At 33.8% G+C, this 27,985-nt stretch overlaps 1 protein-coding gene across 1 annotated transcript in view; it reads right to left on the bottom strand.

The window, feature by feature from the left end:
- LOC149413820 (irregular chiasm C-roughest protein-like) overlaps positions 1-27,985 on the bottom strand; it is a 116,679-nt gene that overhangs the window by 41,901 nt on the left and 46,793 nt on the right. Inside the window, exon 6 of the mRNA XM_089644692.1 lies at positions 3,364-3,451. Within this exon, the coding sequence (XP_089500818.1) occupies positions 3,364-3,451 (88 nt within the window). The remainder of the gene's footprint in view (positions 1-3,363; positions 3,452-27,985) is intronic.

The following is a 27,985-nucleotide window of genomic DNA, read 5'->3' as shown; positions in this document are numbered from 1 at the left end:
TGTTTTTATGAGAAATCAGGTCATCATGTTTTTATGAGAAATCAGGTCAACATGTTTTTATGAGAAATCAGGTCATCATGTTTTTATGAGAAATCAGGTCAACATGTTTTTATGAGAAATCAGGTCAACATGTTTTTATGAGAAATCAGGTCAACATGTTTTTATTAGAAATCAGGTCACCATGTTTTTGATATGTCTCTATCAAACATATCTTCCTCGGACGTCCCCAAATTTGACCATTCGCTTGAACGTCATATATTCTCCTTACACTCCTTTCTTCGTTCATCGCGTACGCTTCATTTTATCACATATACGTATTTGATTCACTTGGTCGTGCCATATCTACCTTGGGTATACCCAACTTCTTATACCATTCACTTTCACGTTATACATTCTTTTTGTAACTCATTCTCCGTCCATCTCGTACGCCTCATTTCATCAAAAATAATTATTTCATTCACGTCTTCCTTGGGTGTCCCCGACTTTTTACAGCATTCACTACTATTAACGTTAAAAAAACCCCATTATATCGACTTCTTTGTATTGCATTAAATTAATGATTATTTACCGACTTCAATTTGAAATCAAACGAAAAATCTCCATATTAAATTTCGACAATATTCTTGGAATTATTTTGCAAATACAAGCATCTAATTTGATTTTTTTCAGTCAGCCATTTTTAATGATATATTTTCCAATCTTTATTTTCGTCATACATTATTCAATTGCATGAAAACCCTGTTGGGAATGAATTCTTTTGGGAGAAATACCATCGTTATTTAAAACAAATAACATAATATTAAAGGAATAGAAACAACTCAAACATGACGTATAGTAACGTTATTGTACACTGAATATAAGTTTACGTAATGTATAAAATCTAACTTTTTTTTGTTAAACTTTGGTTATTGTTATAATACTTACTCTAAAATTGTGTATTTTAATTTATGTTTGCAGTTAATTTGCATATTAAATTATGATAATTCGTATGTTGAATTACGTTCGTAGTAGTTATTTAATAAGACTTTGAATATTATTTCCACATCGCATTTTAGGCATTAGTTTTATTTTGTATATACTTACTCCTCCCATAAACACGAGCTCTTGGAGTTCACCTTATCTATTAGTAGAATACTTGGGTTTTTTTATTTACTGTTATAATTTGAAATCTTGTATTATTTCTGTGCGGAGGATCTTTTTAAGTGAAGGAACAAGATGTTATATGAAGATTTAATAAGAAGGATAAAGGTAAGGCTGTAGGAAAAATAGAGCACATCTGCAAATTTATTTTATCCATACTATAAGTCGAGTCGGTAGGAATAGGTAGGTAGGTAGAATAAGTAGGAATAGGTAAGGTAAGGTAGGTAGAATAAGTAGGCGTAAGTAGATAGGTAGGTAGGTAGAATTAGTAAGAATAGGTAGGTAGAATAAGTAGAAATAGGTAAGGTAAGGTAGGTAGAATAAGTAGGAATAGGCAGGTAGGTAGGTAGAATAAGTAAGAATAGGTAGGTAGGTGGAATAAGTAGGAGTAGGTAAGGTAAGGTAGGTAGAATAAGTTGGCATAGGTAGGTAGGTATGTAGGTAGGTAGGTAGGTAGAATAAGTAGGAATAGATAAGGTAAGGTAGGTAGAATAAGTAGGCATAGGTAGGTAGGTAGGTAGGTAGAATAAGTAGGAATAGGTAGGTAGGTAGGTAGGTAGAATAAGTAGGCATAGGCAGGTAGGTAGGTAGAATAAGTAAGAATAGGTAGGTAGGTGGAATAAGTAGGAATAGGTAAGGTAAGGTAGGTAGAATAAGTTGGCATAGGTAGGTAGGTGTGTAGGTAGGTAGGTAGGTAGAATAAGTAGGAATAGGTAAGGTAAGGTAGGTAGAATAAGTAGGCATAGGTAGGTAGGTAGGTAGGTAGAATAAGTAGGAATAGGTAGGTAGGTAGGTAGGTAGAATAAGTAGGAATAGGTAGGTAGGTAGGTAGGTAGAATAAGTAGGAATAGGTTGGTAGGTAGGTAGGTAGAATAAGTAGGAATATGTAGGTAGGTGGAATAAGTAGGAATAGGTAAGGTAAGGTAGGTAGAATAAGTAGGAATAGGTAGGTAGGTAGGTAGGTAGAATAAGTAGGAATATGTAGGTAGGTGGAATAAGTAGGAATAGGTAAGGTAAGGTAGGTAGAATAAGTTGGCATAGGTAGGTAGGTGTGTAGGTAGGTAGGTAGGTAGAATAAGTAGGAATAGGTAAGGTAAGGTAGGTAGAATAAGTAGGCATAGGTAGGTAGGTGGGTAGGTAGAATAAGTAGGAATAGGTAAGGTAAGGTAGGTAAAATAAGTAGGCATAGGTAGATAGGTAGGTAGGTAGAATAAGTAGGAATAGGTAGGTAGGTAGGTAGGTAGAATAAGTAGGAATAGGTAGGTAGGTAGAATAAGTAGGAATAGGTAGGTAGGTAGGTAGGTAGAATAAGTAGGAATAGGTAGGTAGGTAGGTAGGTAGGTAGGTAGAATAAGTAGGAATAGGTAGGTATGTAGGTAGGTAGGTAGAATAAGTAGGAATAGGTAGGTAGGTAGGTAGGGATAGGTAGGAGTCTAGGGGTCAGTGAGTCTCAGATACTCTCCGGTGTTCGTATCATTTTTCGTTTGTTTCTGATATTTGATCTAATTGTTTGAATTTGAGATTGTAGAGTTCCCTTGGGTAATATTTCATTAAAAAATCCAAAGATTTTTATTACTCTAATCGTTGCTGGCAAAGAAAATCAATATCTCTCGGGTATGAGCAAAATCGAATATTATTTTTGGCTTTCAAAAGTTTACAAAAATAGCTCGTGAAAATTGCAGAGAAGATTCGGATACATATTAAAGCAATATCAAGAAAAAATATGTACTTTACTTTAATAATGAAGAAAAATACCGAAATAACAATAACGGGAAGCAGATGGCATTTTTTCAATTTAGAAAGAACACAAAGCCTTATTTTCTTGGAATTAATGAACTGGATTTTGGGTTATGAAGTACTTTTTAATTAAGTTTAAGCTTGGCAATGTACGAAAGTTAGTTGTGCACTATTTGCCGAAGTGAATAACAACTTAGATAGCAGTTTGTGTACTGTCTATTTGTTTGCAAAGCTTTGTCACCTACAATTGTGTTTAGCTGAAAGAAACAGCATGAAAGAGATACAACAACGGAGGTATATAAGGTTGTCCAGTATCTTTTCTTTTATCACTTGCCATCCGAGATGGCAACACTATTTTAAATAGTCATAATTTATATTAACACGACAAAGTTGAATTGGTGTAAGGCAAAGATATTTTAAAAAAATGGGGTTATATTTTATATAGTAGTTTTCTATAAGCAGTATTATGCAAGATCATGAACTCACCAAGCTGAAGGTCACTTCCTTCCTTTGCTTTTCCTCCCGGCTTTAAATCAGGTGGAGATTTCAAAGAGACAACTGGAGCGTGCCGGACCTGCAAAAATACAATCAATTAGATACACAAAAAAACATTACATTCTAACAATAAGCTTAGAACGGACAACGTATATTTCTTAGGCGATGGTTTGAGAATTTCTCCTTATTTCCTAGTCATTCAATTTTCTTCATGACGCTGTCTGAATCGACACATTTGATTTCTGATTTATACATACTATCACATATCGATACGACTATCACCTATTGATACGACTACCACATATTTATACGACTATTACATATCGATACGGCTATCATATATTGATACGACTACCACATATTGATACGACTACCACATATTGATACGACTATCACATATCGATAGGACTATCACGTATTGATACGACTACCACATATTGATACGACTACCACATATTGATACGACTACCACATATTGATACACCACATTTGATCACATCAAAATGATATGCGTTAGTTTTTCAAATACATCTATTTGAATTTCGATTTTGTTATCTTGATTGAATTAATGAATTGGAATCTTAGAAGAGGAAATTAACACACTTCCTGACATCCGACCATGCTGAAACTCCTTAGATAGACTCGTTATCAATGACAGTGCAAGATGTAATGGTGGTACTCATTCACAGATACATGCGCGCAAACACGTATCTTACAGAAATTAAGTGACATTATGTTAAAAAATTTCGAGCTTTCAATTTAAAAAAACAACTGTTGGTACTATCCAATTAGGATTTGGCTTATACGTTAGCAGTGTTCCAGTCCCTGGAAAGGAATGTTCAATCTTCGGTTAAACATTTCTTTTTAAAGGACATTTTAAAAGTTCACAGCAGTTTAAGAGCCAGTCCCTGGGGAGGAAAGTTCAAACCTCATTCAAAGTACAACAAAAAAAAATCTTTGAAATTGGCTACTAGCCGGCCCAAGAGATGGCGAAACTAGGTCGAAAAAAAAGAACTTTATTTTTTTAAGGGTTGATTTTTATCACAGTTATTTTTCTACCAAGGTAATTTGGTAGCAACAGATGATGTATTATTTTTTATATGAACATATATCAATTCAATTTTCTTAGATTTTTATACGTGGAACAACAAACCAGCAGTCCTTCACGCACTTGGCATTCGATTCTTCTGAGAAATAAAAAACAAATCATGGTCCTACGTAATCTAATCCTGAATATTGTAATAAACAATTTTTTATCAAACAAGAGTCCTGCTAGGCAGGAACTTGTTGTGGACGGAATTTCGCATCAGGAAGTGGGCGGAATGGGAGATTGAAGAGAATTGAGATTTATTTTATCTAAGAATAAAATATTGTGAAAACAATACCAAAAATACATATATTAATTTCCAAATAACGAAAATCGAGTACAACAATAAAAAAAATAATCTACTTGAAGAGCTTTGTTATTGAACCAAAAATGTATAATTCGCTTTATAATATACAAGTCCAAACAAATTAAGTATTAAAACAAGTCGACGTACAGCACACATAAAAATGTGGTAAAAACGTGGATTAAAACCAACGATACTAATATTTAAGTGCTAAAACTTCTGTAGGTACAAACACTTGGGACGGGTTGTTTCGGAGAATTTGAACAATTCATCACATTTCAACGTTCATTATCGGGATCTGTGAAAGTCCTGTTCAAGTTCTGATATTATATCATAATAGACTAGTTGCTTGACAAAACTGAAATAAAACAAAACTTGAAAAAATCCTTCACAGAACTTGAAAATCAACATTGAAATTTGATGAATTGTTCAATTTTCGATCAATCTTTGATATATCTTGTTTTTGTATTTTAATTCTAAAAATACGGATTCTATTTAATTTTTGTAATGTAATGTTATTATGCGTATGCATATGTGAATATATAATTTAATAATATGCTTACCCATATGCAGATTGCACATTTTCATATACTCATAATTTGAACATTTTATCAACAAGTTATCATGCCTTATTTATTTCAGTTATATCCACGCCTTTTATAGTGAAAGATACTCTTAGTATCGACCTTGTGTGAGAGCACCATTCAGAAACAAAACGTTGCTTGAAATGGCTTTGGCCGTGTTTGGTGAACAGATGTGAATAGCCAGATACTTCCCCACCTTCTACATCTCTTTTCCCTTCCAACTACCTTCAGTCTCACAACATTCCCAGTTGGAAATGCCATGGTCTCTCTGGCTCCAGATGGTTGGGAGCTATTGGGAACCATGTGTTGTTTTACATTAAAATAAAAAAAATAAAACTTTAAAAAAAAAAATTTAAATGTAAACCAAGGCATGGTGGGATTTTTTCGGCAAATTAACTTTTTCTTTGCTAACTACATTATTTCTATTTTGTTAATTTCTTTCTCGACATATTATGTTTGTTTTGTTTCTTTCGCTTGCCGCTTGAAGATAATTTTTGTTTTAATATGTTTGTATTCTATTATAGCTATGTATTTATTAATTGCTTCTAAGAAAATACAAAAACTCAGTTTTCGCATAATAATTAAACCCATTAGGTCTAAAATCCTGTACCGAGGTTAACACTTTACAGATGGATGAAGAAGTAAAAACCAATCACTACATATAATAAAAATACAGAATATAACAAGGAGAATGAAGAAAAGAAAACATGTTACATGAGTCCAGTCGGGTATTTTGAGAATGCATTGTGACAATATTTGTACAGTAAATAAATCGTCATATCCAAGAAAAACAAAGTAAATATATAAACAACAAGGGTGACACTATGTCTTCAGCAAATGGAACACTATACAAAATCTTGTTATTTCAGAAGGACAGGGAAGAAAAAATATTATGGCAATCTTCTGATCATTTAGAGCTTTATCTAAATCAATTTATAATATTAATCCATTAATACAATTTTTTTTTTTAAATACATCTGGTATTGTGTTTTCAAAGACTTATACAACATATCGTGACATGTCTTCTTGTGGCGTCCTTGACTTAACTTCTCTTTCCAGTAACTTGTTATGCGTAGTATATATTATATACCTAGAGGCCTGATGTTCTTAATCTTCAGCACCTTTGTCATTTTCTCAATCTTTTTTATTACGCTTGCAGTATGTGATCGTTCGAAGCATGATACATAGATGTCTCCAGTACAGGTAGTATAAGAGGTTATAGATTTATCCGACAGAGGTCGGTAGTATAAAGGGTCGCCCCTTCAAAGTGCGTACCAAGGTACGGGGAATAGTGGGGTTCGAGACAGATTTTGAAAGAATAATAATAGAGAGGACTTTGTCCTCCAGGCCGTACTATACACTCGTTACCAAATTTAAGAGTTTATAGCTTAAATAAAGAAACAGTGATTTATGTTTATTACCAAGAGTTCATAGCAAACTGGCGCAGCCGGTAGGAGCAATAATTATTGTTACACGGCCGTATAAAATTTTATATAAAAATTGTCGTAATAATCTTATACTGCATTGAAAGTGCCTACAAAAAAATGTGTGGGTATAATTTGTTATTCAATAATTGGGCAAGGGATGGGGTATGGAAAAGAATGAAAAAAAGGTGGGTGAAAATTTTAGTTGGTGTTTTACACACTTTTCCTGTAGATATGAGGCTAACAATAATATTTTAAGGTTTTTTTCATATTTTACGCAATATTTTTCGATAAAACGAAAAATGTTTGTTTTCATATCACAAGATCCATCTAAGCGCATTTATCATTTCCTGATATTCTAGACAAAACATTTTTCTAAGCCTCTTCTTTATGCCCAATAAATCCAAATTACGCTCAAGGACCTTATTTTCCGTAAAAATACAAAATACCCTCATCCTAAATCGTAATAAATATCCCTTACTTATCTCCGGGCTCTTCCTATCCGATCCTTTCATATCTGATTCAACTCTTGGATAAACATATTATCTGTATGTTTGCATTTGTAAAGATATATCAATTACCTACCTACCTGTGGCTGGAAGTAAGTAAACAGAAAGAGATTGGAGAATATTATGAAATGGCACTGTAAATAAACATGTAAACTATTATTATGTTACGTGAGCGTAAGTTATAAGAAACTTACTGAGCAAATTTATGAGTAGGGTAAAGTTGTCATTTAAGCATGCAAAAAATAGTTTTTTTTGCGGCGTCATTTTTTCAATAGAAAACAAGGCAGGAGAAGACACCTCAGAATCAGGACTGAGTTTTTTTTTAAATTTATATGAATACCGCACAATAGTCTAACTGCTCCCAACCCTCTGGAGCCAGTGAGACTATGGCATCCCCAATTGGGGTATGTTGTGAGGCTGTAGGTTGTGGGGAGGGGAAGGAGATGGGGAATAGGAACGTGGGGGAGTACCTGGCTATTCAAATCTGGTCATCAAACATGATTAAAGCCATTTCAATCAATTTTTCAATTCTCAATGGTGGTCTTACACCAGGACGATACTGATAGTATCTTCCACTCTGAAAAGTGCCACAAGTATACTATATATTATTTTAAAAGAATAAATTGTGAAATAACACAAATAATCAATAAAATTTACTTGCGCACCCCGGGATTTAAAACCGCGACCTTCGGCTTGCTAGTCGAAAGCTTTACCCCTCGACCACGGAGGTCGTTCAATCAGTTGGTCGTTGATGTGCAATAATATTGCCTTGATTATAGCCAACCTCCGATAAAAGGGGAACCAGGTGAAGAAATATATTTTTTCCGATCGATAAACATCGTTTTCGAAATTTCAAGATTAGTACTATTTTTTAATTAATTTCATATATTATACGTACGTATAATATATGTAAAAGTCTATCTCATTTTGCGGTCCAAAGACTTTTTTTTACTAACAAAAAAATATCTACCACACGTCGCCACTGGGTACATCCGAACGCATCACGTGATGCACACCCCGTCTCGTTCATCACCGCCGTCCATCACCACCGCACAGATGAGACGGAGCGCATATCACGTGATCAGTTGCAGCGTGGCAACGTGTGATAGAAAATTGTAATTTTTAATTGAAAAAATTCTCGTCACACAGCAAAATGACATCTAAAGTTTTACTCCAAATATAATCAGGAATCACCGGTCAAAAAGTCTTTCGGGTGCGTGCTGATATACCTTGTATATATGTATCAACATTATTGATATCGGTGCTGACGTTTAATTGTCTATCTCGCTAGGAATGACGCGCGTGTGATGAGATGGGTATATAACACATTAAAAACTTTTAAAAAGGGTTTACATTAGAGAAGAAGGGGTTAAATTATATCATTTCCGATAAATCTCAAAGCGCGTGTCCTTTTCGGCACAATTTGTGTATCTCATCAGGGGCATCACACCATACAAAGTTAGTGGATGTAATTTAAATTTGCTTACTAGAACTCATTTAGATTAAAACTAACTAAAAGCGATAAAAATAATATATTGCGAAATATACTGAACATGGTATAAAATATTTGAGGCTAAGGAATAAAAAAATGTATCCTATCAAAAAGAGATTTATAAGTAAAAAAATTGAGTAATTTCGTTTTTTAATATAAAAAAAAAACGATTCAAATGTAATTCAGACTTAGGAGATTCTAGTGAATTTACTTTATGAGTTACTAGTTTACGTGTACCCGGCGATGGTCGAGGCTAAGATTAATAATGGTATGGAGTAAAGTTTTTGGTGATGATCTGGCTTGTAAACCACACAGACCATCAGGGAATAATTAATTCCCTATGAAAAAATAGGTTGATTACAAAATTCACTCTGCAGGAAAAGTAACAAATTTAATAAATATAACACATATAATCCAGCCACCAAATACATAAAAATAGTGAACTCACAGAATATATCACTCGCATTGAGTTTGCAGCGATTCTTTAATCTCCAAATTCGGCAGCGGACGGCAATCGGCACAATAACACTTGCATTTGCACCATTAAATTATAATCTGCCACGACCAGCTCTCAAGAGAGTAGAATTTAGAATAATATTGAATTTGCACATTGTAATTCTAAAAGTACTGCCACATACTTGTGACAAAAATATTTAAACTCAGAAGATGACAATCAGGACTAGTGGTGCCCTCTCTTGTCAAACAATATAATTCCAGCTGAATCCAGCTGTTTAATGCAAAGATGAGTGCAATTCATTATCACTTTACCTGCAGAGCAAAATCTATGCGAGAATTCCCAGAAAGGTCTATCCTGTCCACTATTTTTAATTTTAAGTTAACTAAGTTTTAGTTTACTGCTTCTCCAGTTTTGAAATTCTGAATTCTAGTGTACCTGAAAACTGGGTCAATATTTAGGGGGAAAATAATATTGTTCTTAAGAAATGAATAGTTTGCTTTTTATAAATTTTTGTTTCACTTGACCATGCTACGTCTTTCTCACTCTCTCACTACTGTATACCACATTGGTATATCATCTTTTATTCGAATTCGTATCTCATTCCATTGCAAAGATAATACGAAGTCTTCCTGGGGCGACCCCGACTTTTTCTATCATTCAAACCGCTCTCCAAAACATTCTGGCAATAAAAGAAAACAAACTATATAAAAAATAAAAAAATTTCAGCGAAATTGGTCTAGTAGTTTTTGAGTATATAGGGGACAAACAAACAAATAAACATTCATTTTTAATTTTTCTATACCCCTCCCCACTTCTTTCACTGTTCAATTGTAATCTATATTTAATTTTTGAATTTAGTATATACTTGCTCCTGATGAGGTGAACTTTGTTCATGAAACATGTAGAGGTTATATATATTAAAGTGATGTAAACAAAGTTATTTGTGTTTTATTCTATTTATTTTTACATAATATGAAATATAGATTAACATATTATTTCCTTTTGTGAGTTATTTCTATATTGTAATGAAATATCTAACATTAAACACGTGTTGTGAGAGTACCGTGTGTGGCAAAAATGTGATAACGGGAATGAAACGTACCACTGCTTTCTGGCAACTTAGTGGTGAAATGTTAAACACGGAATTAGGGCCTGTTCCATTTCCCGAATAACAATTAATGGAACAACTCATTTCGATAAAAGCTTTTAGTATTATTCTACCACTGGTTCCAGAACAGGGGTCCCAAATGAAAAATAATTATTTCTAATTAACCATCACGCCGATTCCTCGCAGCGGTAGGCAGAGAGGATGGACCGCCAAACAACTCGGTATTGGTACATAGTCATTGCCTTATTCACATTCACACATATTTTTTTTCATTATTCTGACCCAGACAACATTGCCCGACTCTATCATCTGATGCACTTGATCGTGACATGACCCGACTCATGTTTCGAATTCACTTGATTGCGCCATGTCTTCCTCAGGCGTCTCCGACTTCTACCGTTCGCATTTGCGTAATATATTTTCCTTACACTCCTTTCTTCGTTCATTTGCTCTATATGCCCAAACCATAAGAGCGTTCCTTTCTTTATCTTATTATTTACCCTTATATCAGCCTAGTATTATTTTTGGGTCTCCACACTCCTCATTCGATCATAAATGGTTTTACCACACAGATGCCTCAGAGATCTTAATTCTACAGTATTCAGTCTACTTTCATCCTTTTTCTGTCAGTTCCGTGTCTCACTGCCATACATCAGGATATGTGCTAGAACTCCATTGTGGACTGTTAGCTTCGCTTCTTGGAACAATAATAATTTTACTGTTCAAAGTTATTTAAAATAAAGCTACTGCATTATGGGGCGACTTTTGAATCGGGGGAACTATTTCGTTAATTGATTATTTCGGATTTCTGCATTATTCTCGGTAGAAAATTACTAGTTTCTTTTCATGGTCCTTTTCTGGTAATGAGGGTATAATAACGCTTCAAATGTAAGTTACAAATTAGTTACTTTCTTGTTACATTCAACCATTTTTGGGTTGAATTGTGAATCTGTATTTTAGATTTTTCAGATAGAGAAAAATTTAAATAAATTTAGAAATTCCTTAAAGATCATAATAGTTTTGGCTTAACTTATTTAGAAAAATATTTCAGTTTCTAATAAATTTAGTAAATTCGTGGTAAAATCAAAGTGTTTGTTTTATTTAATAATAAATGTAAAATATAGTCCATCAAAACAGCAAAAATAGTATACATGAAAAAAATTGAAAGTCGGTAAGAAATTCCAACGTTTATTTAAAAAAAAAAACCACTGTAAAGCCACTTTTAAATTGAACTTTGTTAATAAATATTAGGTTGTACCAATTTAATTCGTTTCTCTTAAACTAGAATTGGGCCAACTCGTTATTTGGGATCAAAGGCTTTTCAGTTTCATTAATTATTCTACCCTTCCAGGACTTTAAAGGGAGAAAAATAATTTTAAAATGTTTTATCAAAAATAAAAGTTTTGTGAAAAGCGATACAGAAAAGATTATTGCATTTAAAATGTTTTGAAAATTTCACAAAAACAAATTACTTATTAAAAATAATATTCCGTATATTTGAGACATGTTCCAGAGTGGACGATACTCTCAGTATCGCTCTGGTGTAGGACTACCTTTCAGAATTAAACGTGGCTTGAAATGGCTTTAGCCGTGTTTGTTGACCAGATCTAAATAGTAAGGTACTTCACAACAAAACCCTATTGTGGATGCGATAAAATCACTGGCTCCATACTGTTGGGTGCAGTTGGGATTGTTGTGCTAATTCACATAAAAAAATAGATTGTATGTTAATAAAGTATAGTACGGCTCGTATTTCAGAATGCATACGTGGCTCGTTAGGGCACGTGTCACAGTACTCACTTGTATTCCGTCGTCCAACTTTTTCTGCCCTTTTCGAGGCAGATGACACAGTTCCTCTTGGGACCTTTTCTCAAAATATGGAGTTTTCCATTGAACCTGGTCTCTGATGAAGCCAAAATAAATGGTGTACTTCAAGGGTTTTTACACTCACTCGCTAATTGATTAAACTAAAATTTTGATAAATTTCAAATGGCTCAATGATTTTTCGTTGTAATTTTGATGGTGATGTATGAGTTAATGGAATTAAATTTGTGTTTTATATCAACACCTTCTGACATACAAAAGAAGGTAACAAACAATCGTAATAAACATAGTGAAAAGTGAATCTAAATAACAAACATTAAAAATAATTACTACTAAACCAGTGAACCCGTTGTGCGCGAACGTGAATTTCATGATTTATTTAAAAAAAAAACAGTCGTTATATAAGTGTCAAACAACTAAACCACAATTTAGACCTTTTGTACGACTATTTCGCAAGTCTACCAGTTATATTGGATTAAATCACGCTAATTGTGTATTAGGGTGTATCGATTTTTAACTTTTTTTTTGTTTTCAAATTCCAAGTTGAAATAAAGTTGCTACTAGGTACCACAACTTACCACAAAAAAATTTGGATTTTTAAAAAAATGTTTAGGTCTCCCGCACAAGGCCTAAAGTTTTAATTTTTTTCAAAAAATATCAAATTTTTTTTAAATTTAAAAAAATAAAATCGTAACTTTTGTGTTTATTCCAAGTTAAAAACAGTAATATTAGGTCATAAAAATAAGTAAGAAACGATTTTTTTTTATAAAATATGGTATTTTGGTCTCCCGCACAAGCCCTAAAGTTTGTTAATTTTGATGAAATTTTGTAATTTTGTGTAAATATATGAACCATGTTTTTTTTAAGTTTAAACCACCGGAAAATTAATTGTACTTTTCTTACAGAAGGCATAAAATGAGACAATATATATATACATAATTCTTATATACATACAGTAAAAATATATACCACATATATACTATATATATATATATAATATGTTTTATACCTGAAAAAAGATAGTTGGACGGTGTAAATTGTATGAGAAAGGTGTTGAAAGAAACTAATGTTATTTGCTATTACTGTTGTTTATTACAAAAGTATAAAAGGTTATAACATGTCATAAAATGTAGTATAAAAACTAAGTACAAAATGTTGCTGATTACTTTCCATACGACATGAGTGGCAGTTTTCTTGTTCTACTGCAAATTTACTGACTTGTTTAAGTATTCGTCCTTTCATCTTGGCTTCAAAACCTTAAATCAAAGTTATGTATAGTATTTACATAGGCCTAGTGAAAATTTTATAAATGTTATTACAGTTCCCAAATGAAATTTCAATTTAATATGGAAGACAATTCTATTGCTGAAGAGTTGGCCAAACGAAACCCAGGCAACATCTCGCACGCCAGGTGGCTTACTCTGGCAAATCGAGTCCTTCGTTTGTATGTAGCCACCGATGATCCGACCCCTCAGCTAAGAAAGCTTGCAGAGTTCATGATGAAGGTCTACATACCATCATGGTTCTCAATTAAGTGCAATCCCCAAATCCTGCAAGCTTCCATTCATTTTTTTAAAATGATTCTTTTCAGCAATTACTTGGTAGATGAGCTAAGAAAAGTCGTCCATGCAACATTACAGATAAATGCTTTCATGGCTCACCCAGAGCATGTTTTGATAGCTATGCTGTTCGATGAACGAAAACATATCAGAGCCTTGGCTTATAAGAGAATCCAGAAAGCTCGCTCAACCGTAAGGAAAGTGGTAAGGGTATTTAAACCCCCTCAGATCAATTTTGATGCCGAAGACTATATAGATATGATTGACTGGAAATCCACTTCAGTAACCGAACCCCCTCTTGTTACTGATATGAGCCTAGAAGAGTTGGAGTCAATTGCGGAAACTGGCAGAAGTGGAAGGGTTGAATTTAGAATTCCTTCTCACACTCAAGCGTTGGAACGAATTGTCAAGGAAGTCACAGAAGCTTTGAAGCGAGTATGTGGGCTAATCGAAAGAGATAGTTTTATCCGTGCCAGACTGGAAGACCGTAAAGAGTTACCTACATTCGAGACCAAGAGCCAGTACAAAACCTCTGCAAAGGATTAGAATTTAAGCAAGTTTTTTTCGACTATTTTGTAGTTATGTTTCTAAATAACGTCTTTATCATACTGTCTTCCATATTAAATTGAAATTTTATTTGGAAACTGTAATAACATTTATAAAATTTTCACTAGGCCTATGTAAAAACTATACATAATTTTGATTTAAGGTTTTGAAGCCAAGATGAAAGGACGAATACTTAAACAAGTCAGTAAATTTGCAGTAGAACAAGAAAACTGCCACTCATGTCGTATGGAAAGTAATCAGCAACATTTTGTACTTAGTTTTTATACTACATTTTATGACATGTTATAACCTTTTATACTTTTGTAAAAAACAACAGTAATAGCAAATAACATTAGTTTCTTTCAACACCTTTCTCATACAATTTACACCGTCCAACTATCTTTTTTCAGGTATAAAACATATTATATATATATATATAGTATATATGTGGTATATATTTTTACTGTATGTATATAAGAATTATGTATATATATATTGTCTCATTTTATGCCTTCTGTAAGAAAAGTACAATTAATTCCGGTGGCTTAAACTTAAAAAAAACATGGTTCATATATGTACACAAAATTACAAAATTTCTTCAAAATTAACAAACTTTAGGGCTTGTGCGGGAGACCAAAATACCATATTTTATTAAAAAAAACCGTTTCGTACTTATTTTTATGCCCTAATATTACTGTTTTTTAACTTGGAATAAACAAAAAAGTTATGAATTTATTTTTTTAAATTAAAAAAAAAATTGATATTTTTTGAAAAAAATTAAAACTTTAGGCCTTGTGCAGGAGACCTAAACATTTTTTTTAAAATCCAAAAAAAATTGTGGTAAGTTGTGGTACCTAGTAGCAACTTTATTTCAACTTGGAATTTGAAAACAAAAAAAAAAGTTAAAAATCGATACACCCTATTGTGTATCGGTACTTGGCAGCGTGGTGAGAGGCGCCGACACATTCCGATCTACCTTCCTGGGACGTGAGTTCGAAACCCAGAGTAAACATTTATTTTTTACGTTGTGAAGTTTGATTTACATTTTGTCCAACAGATGGCAATCCAATAAATCATACAAAATAAATCCAATACTAAATCAAATATATACTGTAATTTTAAAAATAAATGTGATATTAAATCCAACAACAAAATAAACTAAATATAATATTCTAATACAAATCCTTCAAAACTGTAATACTAAAATATAATTTTTTTTTACAACTCAGTTTCTGTGTCGATTGTTCAGTGTAATACATAATAACTCCCTGCAATATGGAGAGCACCACCTGCAGCAAGTGCCCGGAACCCATACTCACGAGGGAATCAATGTTCTGGTGCTCCTCCTGCAAGGAGAGTCTACATTTCGCCTGCGGTGGCGTAAGTGAAGGTCATTACCGAAAACTCTCCCAAGAAAAACGCAATAATACCAAATGCACTGGCTGCAAGACGGAAACGCGCAGTACGGCGCGTTCTACTTCTATTTCCAGTAAGGAGACCCCAGCGGCCAGCACCACTAAAGTAGGTGAAACACAGCTCGACCTAATTACACATGAATTACGTCAAATCAAGACTGAGCTACAGGGATTCAAGAATGTCCAGACGAAATTATACGAAATGTTCGATGAATTCAAGGACTTCAAGGCCTCGCTAACATTCTTTAATAGCAAAATGGAGGGATTTGAAGAAGACTTTAAAAAATCTCTGATAAAACTACAAAGCATAGACTCCGTTAAAAAAAAAAACACAGAACTCGAGGCAAAACTAACTATGCTCGAATTAAAGATCGGCAACAAAAAAATTTTGCCGCCGAAATAAGAGGTATACCGGAGGTTGAAGGTGAGAATTTGGCAAATATTTTATTTAACATAAATCAAGAAATAAAAACAAACACTACGAAAAATGACATTGAGACCAGCTATAGGTCTCCGGGTAAGACAATCCCCCAAAAAACCAGACCTATAATTGTGCGGTTTAAGCACGTTCACGTAAGAGATGTCTTTTTAAACGATGTAAAAAGGTACAATATGAATGCTGTGACTAAGGAAGACAAACTCAACACGACCTCAATAGGACTCTCCGGACCGCGCACGCCGGTATATATATCGGAACACCTGACTTCAACAAATAAACGCCTACTTTACCTAGCGAAGAAGACGGCTATTGATAAAAAATTTGCATTCGTATGGGTAAAAGCGGGACGAGTATATATACGCCAAACTACGGAATCGAGAGCTATACATATCACCTCTGAGAATATCTTACTTGCACTATGACTCACAAATGCAATCATACCCATACTACCTGTATCCCTTTTCAAAATGTTAATCAGAGTGTTCCTATATTTCATGATATTTCTATTCCTTTCAAAAAAATACTACAATATTGCATTGTTCAATCCCCAAATAAGCACGATGTCAGACATTTCAATTAATAATTTAATTATTAACATCGTGGTGCATTTATATTACCCACACATTATCAGGAAATTCTTATATGACAAATTTACAACTATATCATTGTGTCTCTCTGACCCCGCTACTTTACTTCCTTATTATAAGAAATTACTAGTTAACCCTCAATTCACCACTAATACCAATTGCAATTTTTATTTGTACCATTCGAAGAACATGAAATGGCTAATGTTTTCTCACAATTTATGTATTACAATAATTTATGTATATTATTTTATGTCAATAACTGAGCAACCAAACTTATGTACTCTTTGTTCACACATCAAAAACATAAATTTACCATCCCAAATTAATATTACCGTGTGGGTTTACTTACAGATAACTTACTCTAAAAATGATCCAACATTCTTTTGAAATTCCCGATGAATCTATGCTCACATGCAACAATTATGTAGTTGATAATCCTAAAAACATAAATAAATACTGTTGGGAATCGTACAGTCTAAAAATTGTACACCAGAATATACGAAGTATTACCAATATTGATGATCTCGATTTATTATATTGCTGTTGTTATGCGCGTAGTGCGACATTATGGCAACCATATTATATTATTAATTTTACCGGACGGGCAGTGGTATTGAGTTCCAACTTTATTTTTTCTGTTCTATTCTTATGTCTCTTTATCATACAATTCCTACACGTTCATTACATTAACTTCTGATGCGCTAAAAACCTTATGTTTCATTTATTACCTCCAGATTATTTAAATCTTGTGCTGTGTTTGCTTAAATTATCCATGTTGTTATTTCATTCAACTTCTCTATGTTCAAATACTGTATATTACAATATCTTGTCTTTACCATTCAAGATGATTGCATATTACATAAATGGCTCCAAATAATAATAAAAAACGTAGACTGACTATTGGTTTTCTAAATGCACAATCGCTTGGTGCAGGCTTTGATGATCTATGTATCTATATTAGAGAACACGAAATCGATGCATTAGCCTTGAACGAAACTTGGATTGATGCAAGCAGAGGTACAACTGATAGAGCAATTCCGGGTTATAACTTATATCTTTCCCCTCGTCCTAAACGTGGGGGAGGTGTTGGTTTCTATGTACGTCGTGAATTATCAAGCGTTATACTACCACACGAAAACAAGTACTTGGAACAAATGTGGCTTAAAATTAAGGCTCCGAAAATCGATATATGTTTAGGCACAGCATACAGAACTAGTAAAAACCTCGTCAATGACGCAATCGATTGTATCAGTGATAACTTATCTGACCACATGTTTCAGTGTGAAACACTTTTTTTACTTGGCGATTTAAATATAAACTTATTAAACAAACAGGAACCGGATGCAAAAAAGTTAATAGATGCATTGCAAGCATTTAATATGTCGCCAACTGTAAACGAACCAACAAAAGTAACAGGTACTTCCTCGACACTTATAGATGTGGTATTTACTAATAAACCTGAAATAGTTACACGTACACAAATTTACCATTATAAAACTATAAGCGACCATGGTTTAGTTATATGCGACTTAAAATTTTCAAAACCAAAATATATACCAAAAACAATAACTTACAGAAACACTAAAGACATAGACATGAATAGGCTAAATGCCGATTTGGCTAACGGGCCATGGCAACACATAAGCGCTTTGAATGATGTTGACAGTATGGTCACACACTTCAATGCGTACGTATTGAATATCTACGATACGCATGCACCAAAACAGACAATAACCATTAAAGACAAACACAAACCTTGGATAACAGATGTCATTAAATATATGATGAAAATTCGAGATCGCGCGTATATCAGGTATTTAAAATCAAAATTAGACTCACACTACACTTATTATAAACAATTACGAAATCTAGTTACCTCTTCCATGAAAAGAGAAAAAAAAGCATTTTTTGAATATAACATCAATAATAATGTACATGACTCAAAAAAACTCTGGAAATCTTTAGAAAATTGCCTACATGTTAAAGACAAAGTCGGAGATATACCAACACATTTAAATGACCCAGAAGCCATAAATAATCATTTTATTAATCACAGTCAAAATCTAGAACATAGTCCAATTTTAGTCAACCATTATAATACACAAAATCACTCTATAGCAAAATCATTTTCACTTCAAATAGTTGATGAAACTACAATATCAAAACACATTCATACTATCAAATCAAACGCTATCGGTTGCGATAAAATAAGTATCTCAATGATTAAACTCATACTTCCGTATGCACTCAGCACTATAACAACCATTATTAACCAATCATTACGGACAGGTATAGTTCCAGCACTGTGGAAAAATGGTTTAGTCACACCAATTCCGAAAAAGAAACCAATTTCAAGTATTAGTGATCTCAGACCGATTAGCATATTACCAGCATTATCCAAGGTACTCGAAAAAGTTGTGTTTGAGCAAACAGTAGTCTACGCTGAAACATGCGGGATTATACCTCGTCATCAATCGGGGTTTCGTAAAGGCCACAGCACTACAACAGCTCTGCAATGTATTACAGATGATATTCTTGCCTCCACTGATGCAGGCAAAGCCTCGATACTAGTTCTGCTGGACTTCTCTAAGGCATTTGACTTACTGAGCATTCCATTACTTATTGCAAAGTTGCGTTACTTTGGTTTTGACGATGAAGCAATAAAATGGTTTCAAAATTACTTTAAAGATAGAACTCAGCGCACAGTTTGCAAGGATAGTAATGGGACTCTAAAATATTCATCTGACATTATAATAACAAGAGGGGTACCCCAGGGATCGATACTAGGGCCATTGCTTTTTGCTATATATACCGCTGACATGATGCAATCTATTGAACACTGTGGTTCGCACATGTATGCTGATGACACACAACTATATTTATCGTTTGACGTAAGTAAAACTCATGTGGCAGTGGATATGGTAAATGGTGACCTACGTAGAGTTTGCAGTTGGGCAAAGGAGCACGCGTTACTTCTCAATCCTCAAAAAACTGTTGCTTTATTAATGGGAACTAAGCAAAAAATATCATGCGTGAAAAATGGAGGACATGTTGTAAAAATACATGAAACCACCGTTCCCTTTGTTGATGCTGCGCGCAACCTTGGAATAATGGTGGACGGTAGATTGAGGTATGATGAACATGTTAAAAACAGGTCACAGTGGTGCTACTCGAGGCTTCGTCTATTGTACAATATAAGAGATAACATATCAGTGAAACTACGCAAGATTATTACTGATAGTCTTGTTCTCTCAATATTGGACTATGGAGACTCAGTTTACGGTCCATCTTTATTGAAAAAAACCCAAAAACAAGTACAACGAGTCCAAAATGCATGTGTCCGATATTGCTATAATGTCCCGAGACGCGAGCATATCTCGCCTTACCTCTATCGGCATCGAATACTGAATATGTCGAACAGAAGGAAGTTACATCAAATGTGTCAACTGTTCAACTTGATGAATTCAAAGGTTCCTTCCTATCTGTTTGACAGACTGCAGTGGTCCCGTGACTCACATGCACATAGTACACGCCAAAGAGACCATTTACTTGTTCTCCCCAAACATAAAACTGCTGTTTTTGAGGGTAGTTTTAGCTACTCATCGTCAAAACTTTGGAATAAAATACCACTGCCTATTCGAACAACAACATCGTTGCAGTGCTTTAAGAAGCTCTGCAGCGAATGGTTGCTGACAGCACAGTCAACCGCACAACATCATCATTGATCGAATTTAAAATGAAAGGGACACCTACTTGTGATTATTATTTTTTTTTATTTTATCTATGTATTTTATGTAAATTTAATCCTGAATTTATATTTTATTTTATTTTAAAGAAATTTGTATTTATCGATTTATAACACATTATATTAAAGGCACTACTGAAAACCAGCTACATTCCCGGAGAAATCCGGAATGTACAGCTGAGCAGTTGCCCTTTTGGCAATATAATCATCTAAATGTATGTGTACAAACTATATGCAAACATGTAAAAAATTATTGTCAAATAAACGTTTTTATTATTATTATTATTATTATATCTCCATCCCCCAAAAAAAAAATTCCGCCACCATTTTAGCGATTTTCTTAAAAAACAATACTTCACCCATGGATTTAGTTTAATTGATAATAACTTTTGGTTTATTCTTAATTACGGTATATCGAAGTTTCATCGGAAAAGTCACTTTGCACTTTGAAAAAAAACTTGTCTTCACTGCCACTGAATTCAAAATTCTCCTTCATATTTATTGCGCAGTAAAAAATATTCAAATAAAATGAATGCGTAATTATTGTTATGAATGAAGAACAGAGCAAAAATCACAACCTATCGCCAGTAAAAAAGAACTCTTTTATTTTTTAAACAATAAAATGCATCCCTATTTCTTATGCCGCCGCTGCGGCGCCATGGGAGTTGTTAGAATGTATTGAATTTATAATATGTATTGTATGTAGTTAATCGTATATAATGGCAACAATGGAGTACAAAAGGTTAAAATAGTGTGATTTTATTTGCAACCCTGGACTATAAGCTTTTTTTAAAGAAATTCTGATAGTAATTCATTTAAATTTTGATGAAGTTTTCTTTGAAACCATCTCCAGGTTTTCCAATTATAACTATTGGTTCAAAATATTTTATACATAGCAGTCCGTTTACGTTATAATGGTATAACACTTATTCCTCCAGGGCAGAGCATTATATATTAAAGAGAATAACATTAGCGATTTTTAAACTAAAATTTGAAACAGAAAAATATACGGTCACAGGACATAGGACTTAAACCCAGTATGTCTAGGACGTGATCTTTTGCGAATTTTTCTGTTTCAAATTTTTATTTAAAAATCGCTAATATATTCAATAATCTAATATTTCAATTTGAGGTTTAACTCATTAAGTTATTAGAACAATATTTTTATTTATATATTTATGTAAATAAATGAAGAATATATTTTATCTGACTTCTGCACATTGAGACATGTTTCGTTCTTGCATAAAATCTTAAATATATCTTACAGTTAGTGAAGCAGTACTGTTTTAAAGTATGACTAAAACTGTAGTCTATTTCACGTGATTGCATCTTCTCTACTTCTGCTGTTGAGTCACGTATTTCTAGAAGCTTTGTAATTATTATCCTTATTGCAAAAGTTGCATTCTCATCTGAATGCTCTGATTGAACGAAGTGCATCGGTGCAATAAGACTTGACTTATTAGTCTCTTATGCACCGAAGCGAGAAGTTCTGCTATTGACAACATTTTTAACTCTCAATGACTCTCAAAACTCTCAAAGAGAATCGTAAAAATAAAATATTCGAAGAGAATGCTATTGATATACACAGTGTCCGGAAACTCGTAGTACACGAGAAGAAAACTTGTGAGTCTTTTTTTCACATTTGGAATCAATTTTGCGGTATAACTTATTAAAAATTCGGAACTGCAAATGGAATTAATTGTGGGATAAATGTCGAAGATGGTCACTCTACGCACGCCAAAGAAAAGCTAAAACGTATTTTAATAAGTAACTCTCAAAAAATAATGTAATTTTTATAAATTTATCACAGCATGAACATTTAGAATCAGTAAGGAGAGTTGTAAAAGTTTTTTGAAAACTTTTTGAGCTCTAAATAAAATATTCGCAGTTTTTTTTTTGTGAAATTCGTATCGTCAGAACTCACTGCTTTTAATGGTTTTTAATGAGACATATAAATTAATTGCTTTATGTTGAAAAAGCTATTACAATAGCAGTGACATTTCTTCATTGTACATCAAACGATAATTCACATCATCGAAATATCAAAAATGATTGTATATTACTTCAATTGAAAACAATAAAGCAGGTACACCTACCAACACATAATGGAAAACGGTAAGAAGAATTTACTTGAAGGAGATTTTTTTTTAAATAAACGCTTATAAATTGTAAGGTTTTTCTTCTCCGGAGGCTTTTTCCTCGCAAATTAAATAAATAAGCCATATCTTACAAAAGCATGCATATAAATACACCATTTTAGACTGATTGAAGGTATTTTCTGATCAATTTTTATCAACGGCAGTAGCTACGTAAATACGCGCACCACGCATTCGAAATCTAAATAGTCCCCACAAAGAGTGGGAAACCCATTCCTCCTCTGTAATTTATTCAAATCGATTTTGTGTTATTTCGCTGGGCGTATTTCCACTAGGAGGTACCTAACTAATACGCCGAAAAGCAGACCTGTGAGTGTGGCTGCGGTAGCCAGAGCCAATGAAATACAAATACGAGATAGATTATATTTTTCTTTGGCTGGGAACCTACAGGACTTTCCAATAAGAGTTGTTATTTTGATATTTGATCGTAAAAGATCAATGGTTTCGTTGCTTGTGTGGCACGTAGCGCCGTCTTGTTGAAAGTAAACGTTGTCCAGATTAATACCATTCAATTCCAGCTATAAAAAATCATTAATCATCTCTCGATAGCGCAATACATTCACCGTAACTGTTGCTCCAGCATCATTTTCGAAAAAATAAGGTTCAATGACTCCGCCGGACCGTAAACCAAACCAAACAGTCACACGTTGAGGATCGAGAGGCTTTTCAACAATAACTCTTGGGTTTTCCGAGCCCCAGATGCGACAATTTTGCTTGTTGACGAAGCCACCGAGGTGGAAATAGGCCTCATCACTCAAGATGATTTGCATTTGATTCACTCAAGTGAATTTTAATAATTTCAGTGCGTTGTTGAAGCGTGTATCGTTCCATTTTTATTAATGGAGTAGTTTTTACTTGTCAAATGACAAAAAATGACAGCTTCAAAATTAACATCTACCGAAATAGCGGGCTATTCAAAATAACACCTCTTATTGGAAAATTCTGTACCGATTTACTCCCGAAATCATATAAGCCAGTGGCGACAAGGTCGACATTTATTCGTAATATATTTCTATTTAGGTATTTATATCTATTACCAAAACGTTCGAGGGCTAAATACGAAATTGGCATTATTTAAAAGCAACCTATTTGCTCGAGATAGCTTAGATTTAATAGCAATCACTGAATCGTGGCTGAAACCAAGTGTGCATAATTCAGAGCTATTTCCAGAAAATTATGTTGTCTTTCGTCGTGACCGCCTCACACGAGCGGGGGGTGTCGTCCTGGCTGTTCGTGCTGATTCTGTAACCCATGCTGAGAGGATTTCTTCAATGGACCTCCCCGACACTGAATCCCTGTGGGTGAAGCTATCCTTGAAATCTTCAACTGTTTTCGTATGTGTGATATATGTGCCACCTCGTTCTTCAACTTCGTTATACTACAACATGTTCGAAAAAATAGAAAGTAATTATAATCTTCTCAGTGACAAAAATATCTTAATATTAGGTGATTTGAACCTCCCTTCCTGTAACTCCAATATTGTGAACATGTTTAACTATTTTAAATGTTTCTACGGTTTGCAAGAATATAACTTGATATGTAATGATTATAATAACACTCTGGACGTAGTTTTATGTAATGCCAAGGATCTTATAAAGTGTGTTGAGAAATGTCATGACCCTATTACAAACGAGGACAAGCACCACCCTGCTTTGTCTATAAGTATTAGTGAAACTCACTCAGGTGTTGCAAATTCATGTCTAAACCCAAGTCCAATAGAAGTTCCCTCCTATCATGGAGCTAGAACCATAAACGCATGGAGATTCAACAAAGGAAATTTCCACTTATTATATGAATTGCTTTCTGAATGCTCATGGCAACCGGTCTGCCAAAGTTCAACAGATATAAATGCATTATGTACAAATTTTTACAATTCAATTTACAATATATTCGACAAGTGTATACCCATTTCCACACCTCGCACTACGGCACACAGAGTATATCCTAAGTGGTACACCAATAGTATTATTTCAAATATTAAAATTAAACATATTTTTCATAAGCGATGGAAAAAAACACGTCACAACTTGGACTATGCTAGTTTTTCAGCCTATCGCTCCATCGTAAAACATGAAATCAGTGAAGCTTTTAAAAATCATTTAACTTCAATGGAAGAAACATTATCTATCGATCCCAAACAGTTTTGGAAGTACATTAAGGATCTAAAAAAATCCAACAACTCATTTAAGTCTATGATTCTTGACGGAGAGGAATTGACTACTGATGATAAAATCGCAAATAGTTTTGCGACCTTTTTTTCATCTGTTTACAAAAATGTCCAACCAACTCTCAATATTGACTCTACCCTCCACACTGTACAGATTGGGCCCTCATTCGACCTGGTCAGTATTTCAGAAAAAGATGTTAAGGAGGCACTCTCAAATTTAAAGAAACCTCACTCCATCGGTCCTGACAATATTCCAACATTTATACTAAAGGGTTGTTCCGACCTTTTAATACCACCATTATGTCATCTCTTCAATGTTTGCCTAAAAAACGGGATTCTCCCAGACATCTGGAGATTAACTAAAATAACCCCTATCTACAAGAAGGGAGATAAACGCGATATCCGGAATTATCGACCAGTTGCCGTTCTATGTTCCATCATGAAAATATTTGAGAAAATTCTACATAAATATATACTTAATCACGTTAATCCAATTCTTGATGACCGTCAATATGGTTTTAGACCCCAGATGTCAGTAACATCAAACCTCTTATGCATCTCAGATTTCTTATCACAAACTCTCGACAATCGGGGACAGGTGGATGTTGCTTATTTCGACCTGGAAAAAGCATTCGACAAGGTTGACATCGACATTCTTCTAAATAAGCTAGCTTCATTTGGTTTTTCCAAAAGACTACTCTGTTTTTTTGCTTCATATTTTCGAAATCGTAGACAGTTTGTTTATTATAAGGGTTCCAGTTCTTTGGAATTCACAGTTTTTTCTGGAGTTCCTCAGGGGTCTATCCTTGGACCACTTCTGTTTCTGATTTTTATCAACGATATTGGTTCAGTCATCACACATTCGCTGTATTTACTATTTGCAGATGACTTGAAACTATATCGTTCAATAAAAAACCATCTTGACTGTATTCTCCTTCAACGTGACATTGACTGCGTCTCAAACTGGGCCAAAATAAATGGCTTGAACTTCAGTACACCCAAGTGCAATATCGTCTCCTATACAAGATCAAAGAAACCGCATGTATTTGAATATACAATCAATGAAATTATTCTCCAACACCTAAATCAAATCAAAGATCTAGGAGTTATTTACGACAGCAAACTAACCTTTCACCAACACATCGATGATTTAATAAGCAGAGGATACAGGCTTCTCGGCTTCGTAATTAGAAACTCATATCCGTTTCGTAACACAAAAACACTGACGTTATTATATAACACACTAGTCCTAAGTGTACTTGAATCAAACTCGATCATCTGGGCTCCACATGAATTAACATACACTTTACGCATTGAAAGAGTCCATAAAAATTTTTTAAGGTTTTTATTCTCGCGGCTCTATGGACGTTACCCTTGGCTTTACCCATCGATTTATATATTAGGCATGACCAATTACCACTCCCTAGAGACACGTAGAGGTATTGCTTTGCTTAAATATTTTTTCCAACTAATAAACGGTCACTTATCTAATAATGAGATACTGGCCCAATTAAATTTTTTTGTACCAGAGTCTCACTCTCGAGGACGTCATCACAATCTTCTATATAGTAGAGCAAGCCGCACTAATTTATTAATGAACTCACCTGTGGGGAGAGCTACGTGCTTTTTGAATGCGGTAGATAAGAAATTAGATTTATTTTTTGTGTCCTATAGCGCATTTACGATATTTTTGGCATTGCATATACACTGCATAAATGGTACAATTATAACGTCTTAGGCTTTATTACCTGTAATTGTTATAAATAAATGTACTAATTATATATATAAATAAATAAATAAATAAATAAATAAATATCTGTGAAGCGGATTTGTCTTTTGTTTGTGAAGCTCTTATTTAGGTATTTATACCTGTGAAGAGGATTAGTCTTTTGTTTGTGAAGCTCTTATTTAGGTATTTATATCTGTGAAGCGGATTAGTCTTTTGTTTGTGAAGCTCTTATTTAGGTATTTATATCTGTGAAGCGGATTAGTCTTTTGTTTGTGAAGCTCTTATTTTGGTATTTATATATGTGAAGCGGATTAGTCTTTTGTTTGTGAAGCTCTTATTTAGGTATTTATATCTGTGAAGCGGATTAGTCTTTTGTTTGTGAAGCTCTTATTTAGGTATTTATATCTGTGAAGCGGATTTGTCTTTTGTTTGTGAAGCTCTTATTCTGATTTTGTTTTCAGTGAGAAATCGTAGAACTAAATTTGTAATTTTATAACTTTTTTTTACAACACTTTGTGTTTTTGTTACGTATCTTTAGAAGTACCTACCTTATATGTTCTGAAATCTAAATTAAAGGCAATATGAGTAAAATAATTTTCCTTGTGAGAAGAGGAAAGGGTAAAAATGGGTCTTGAAAAAACCGAGGTTGTAGGAGGGAGGAAGCACAGACGCCGGCAAGCTCAAGAACAAGTCGTAGAAATGACCCGTTTTAAGTAACAAATTGGAACAGTGCACTGAGAAAACTTACCGATATGAAATACTGTTAATTTATCTAAAATCTGGTCAAAACAGTCATTTTCTGTTAAAAATGGGACTGTAGGTCTATATAAAATTAATTGAAAGAGTTCCTAACAAAACATCAGTGAAAAGCGATTTTTTTATGAGGACGGCGGAATACGTGTTCATACAAATATTCACATACTTATAATTTCGCATTCCGTCGTGATATATATTACGAAAAGAATATGTCGTGTTCTCTATATATTCTGAATTACTAATATTTCATCATGAAGTTGGCATGCTGTCACGTTTTTTAACAGGATCCTTTTTCTCCGTGTGTACAAATGTTGAGCGCGCGTTTGGCAAGATTCCCAACTGTGCAGGGGAAACGGTAATAAGCCGGGAATTTTTCCTATCACTGTCTCTTTTCTTTGTTTTTTTTCTCACTCCATAAATTTCTTCATATTTGATGTCCACCAAATTGTTGTTCATCTCCGGTTCAGTGTGTTTCAGCCTTTATGATCTGCTGTGATTTCAGTATGAACAGCTGTCAAATATCATGGCACAGACGTTATGTTTGTCAGCTGATCACAATATGTTCAAAGAATTAAACGCATTGAGAATCTGCGTTTATGAAGATATGCTACCATCGGCTGTATTTGTAACCATTCTGGTATGGCCAACATGTTGTCTCTGTCATGTGGCGTTACTGCTGCCACCTATGGAGATATCTTATATAAACTACATAAACTAAATATCGA

This window comes from Hesperophylax consimilis, chromosome 21, assembly GCF_061612785.1.
Source record: "Hesperophylax consimilis isolate HC1 chromosome 21, BYU_Hcon_1.0, whole genome shotgun sequence".
NCBI classification, from domain to species: domain Eukaryota; kingdom Metazoa; phylum Arthropoda; class Insecta; order Trichoptera; family Limnephilidae; genus Hesperophylax; species Hesperophylax consimilis.
Note: the sequence above shows the minus strand (reverse complement) of the source record. Positions and strands in the feature narration are given on the sequence as shown.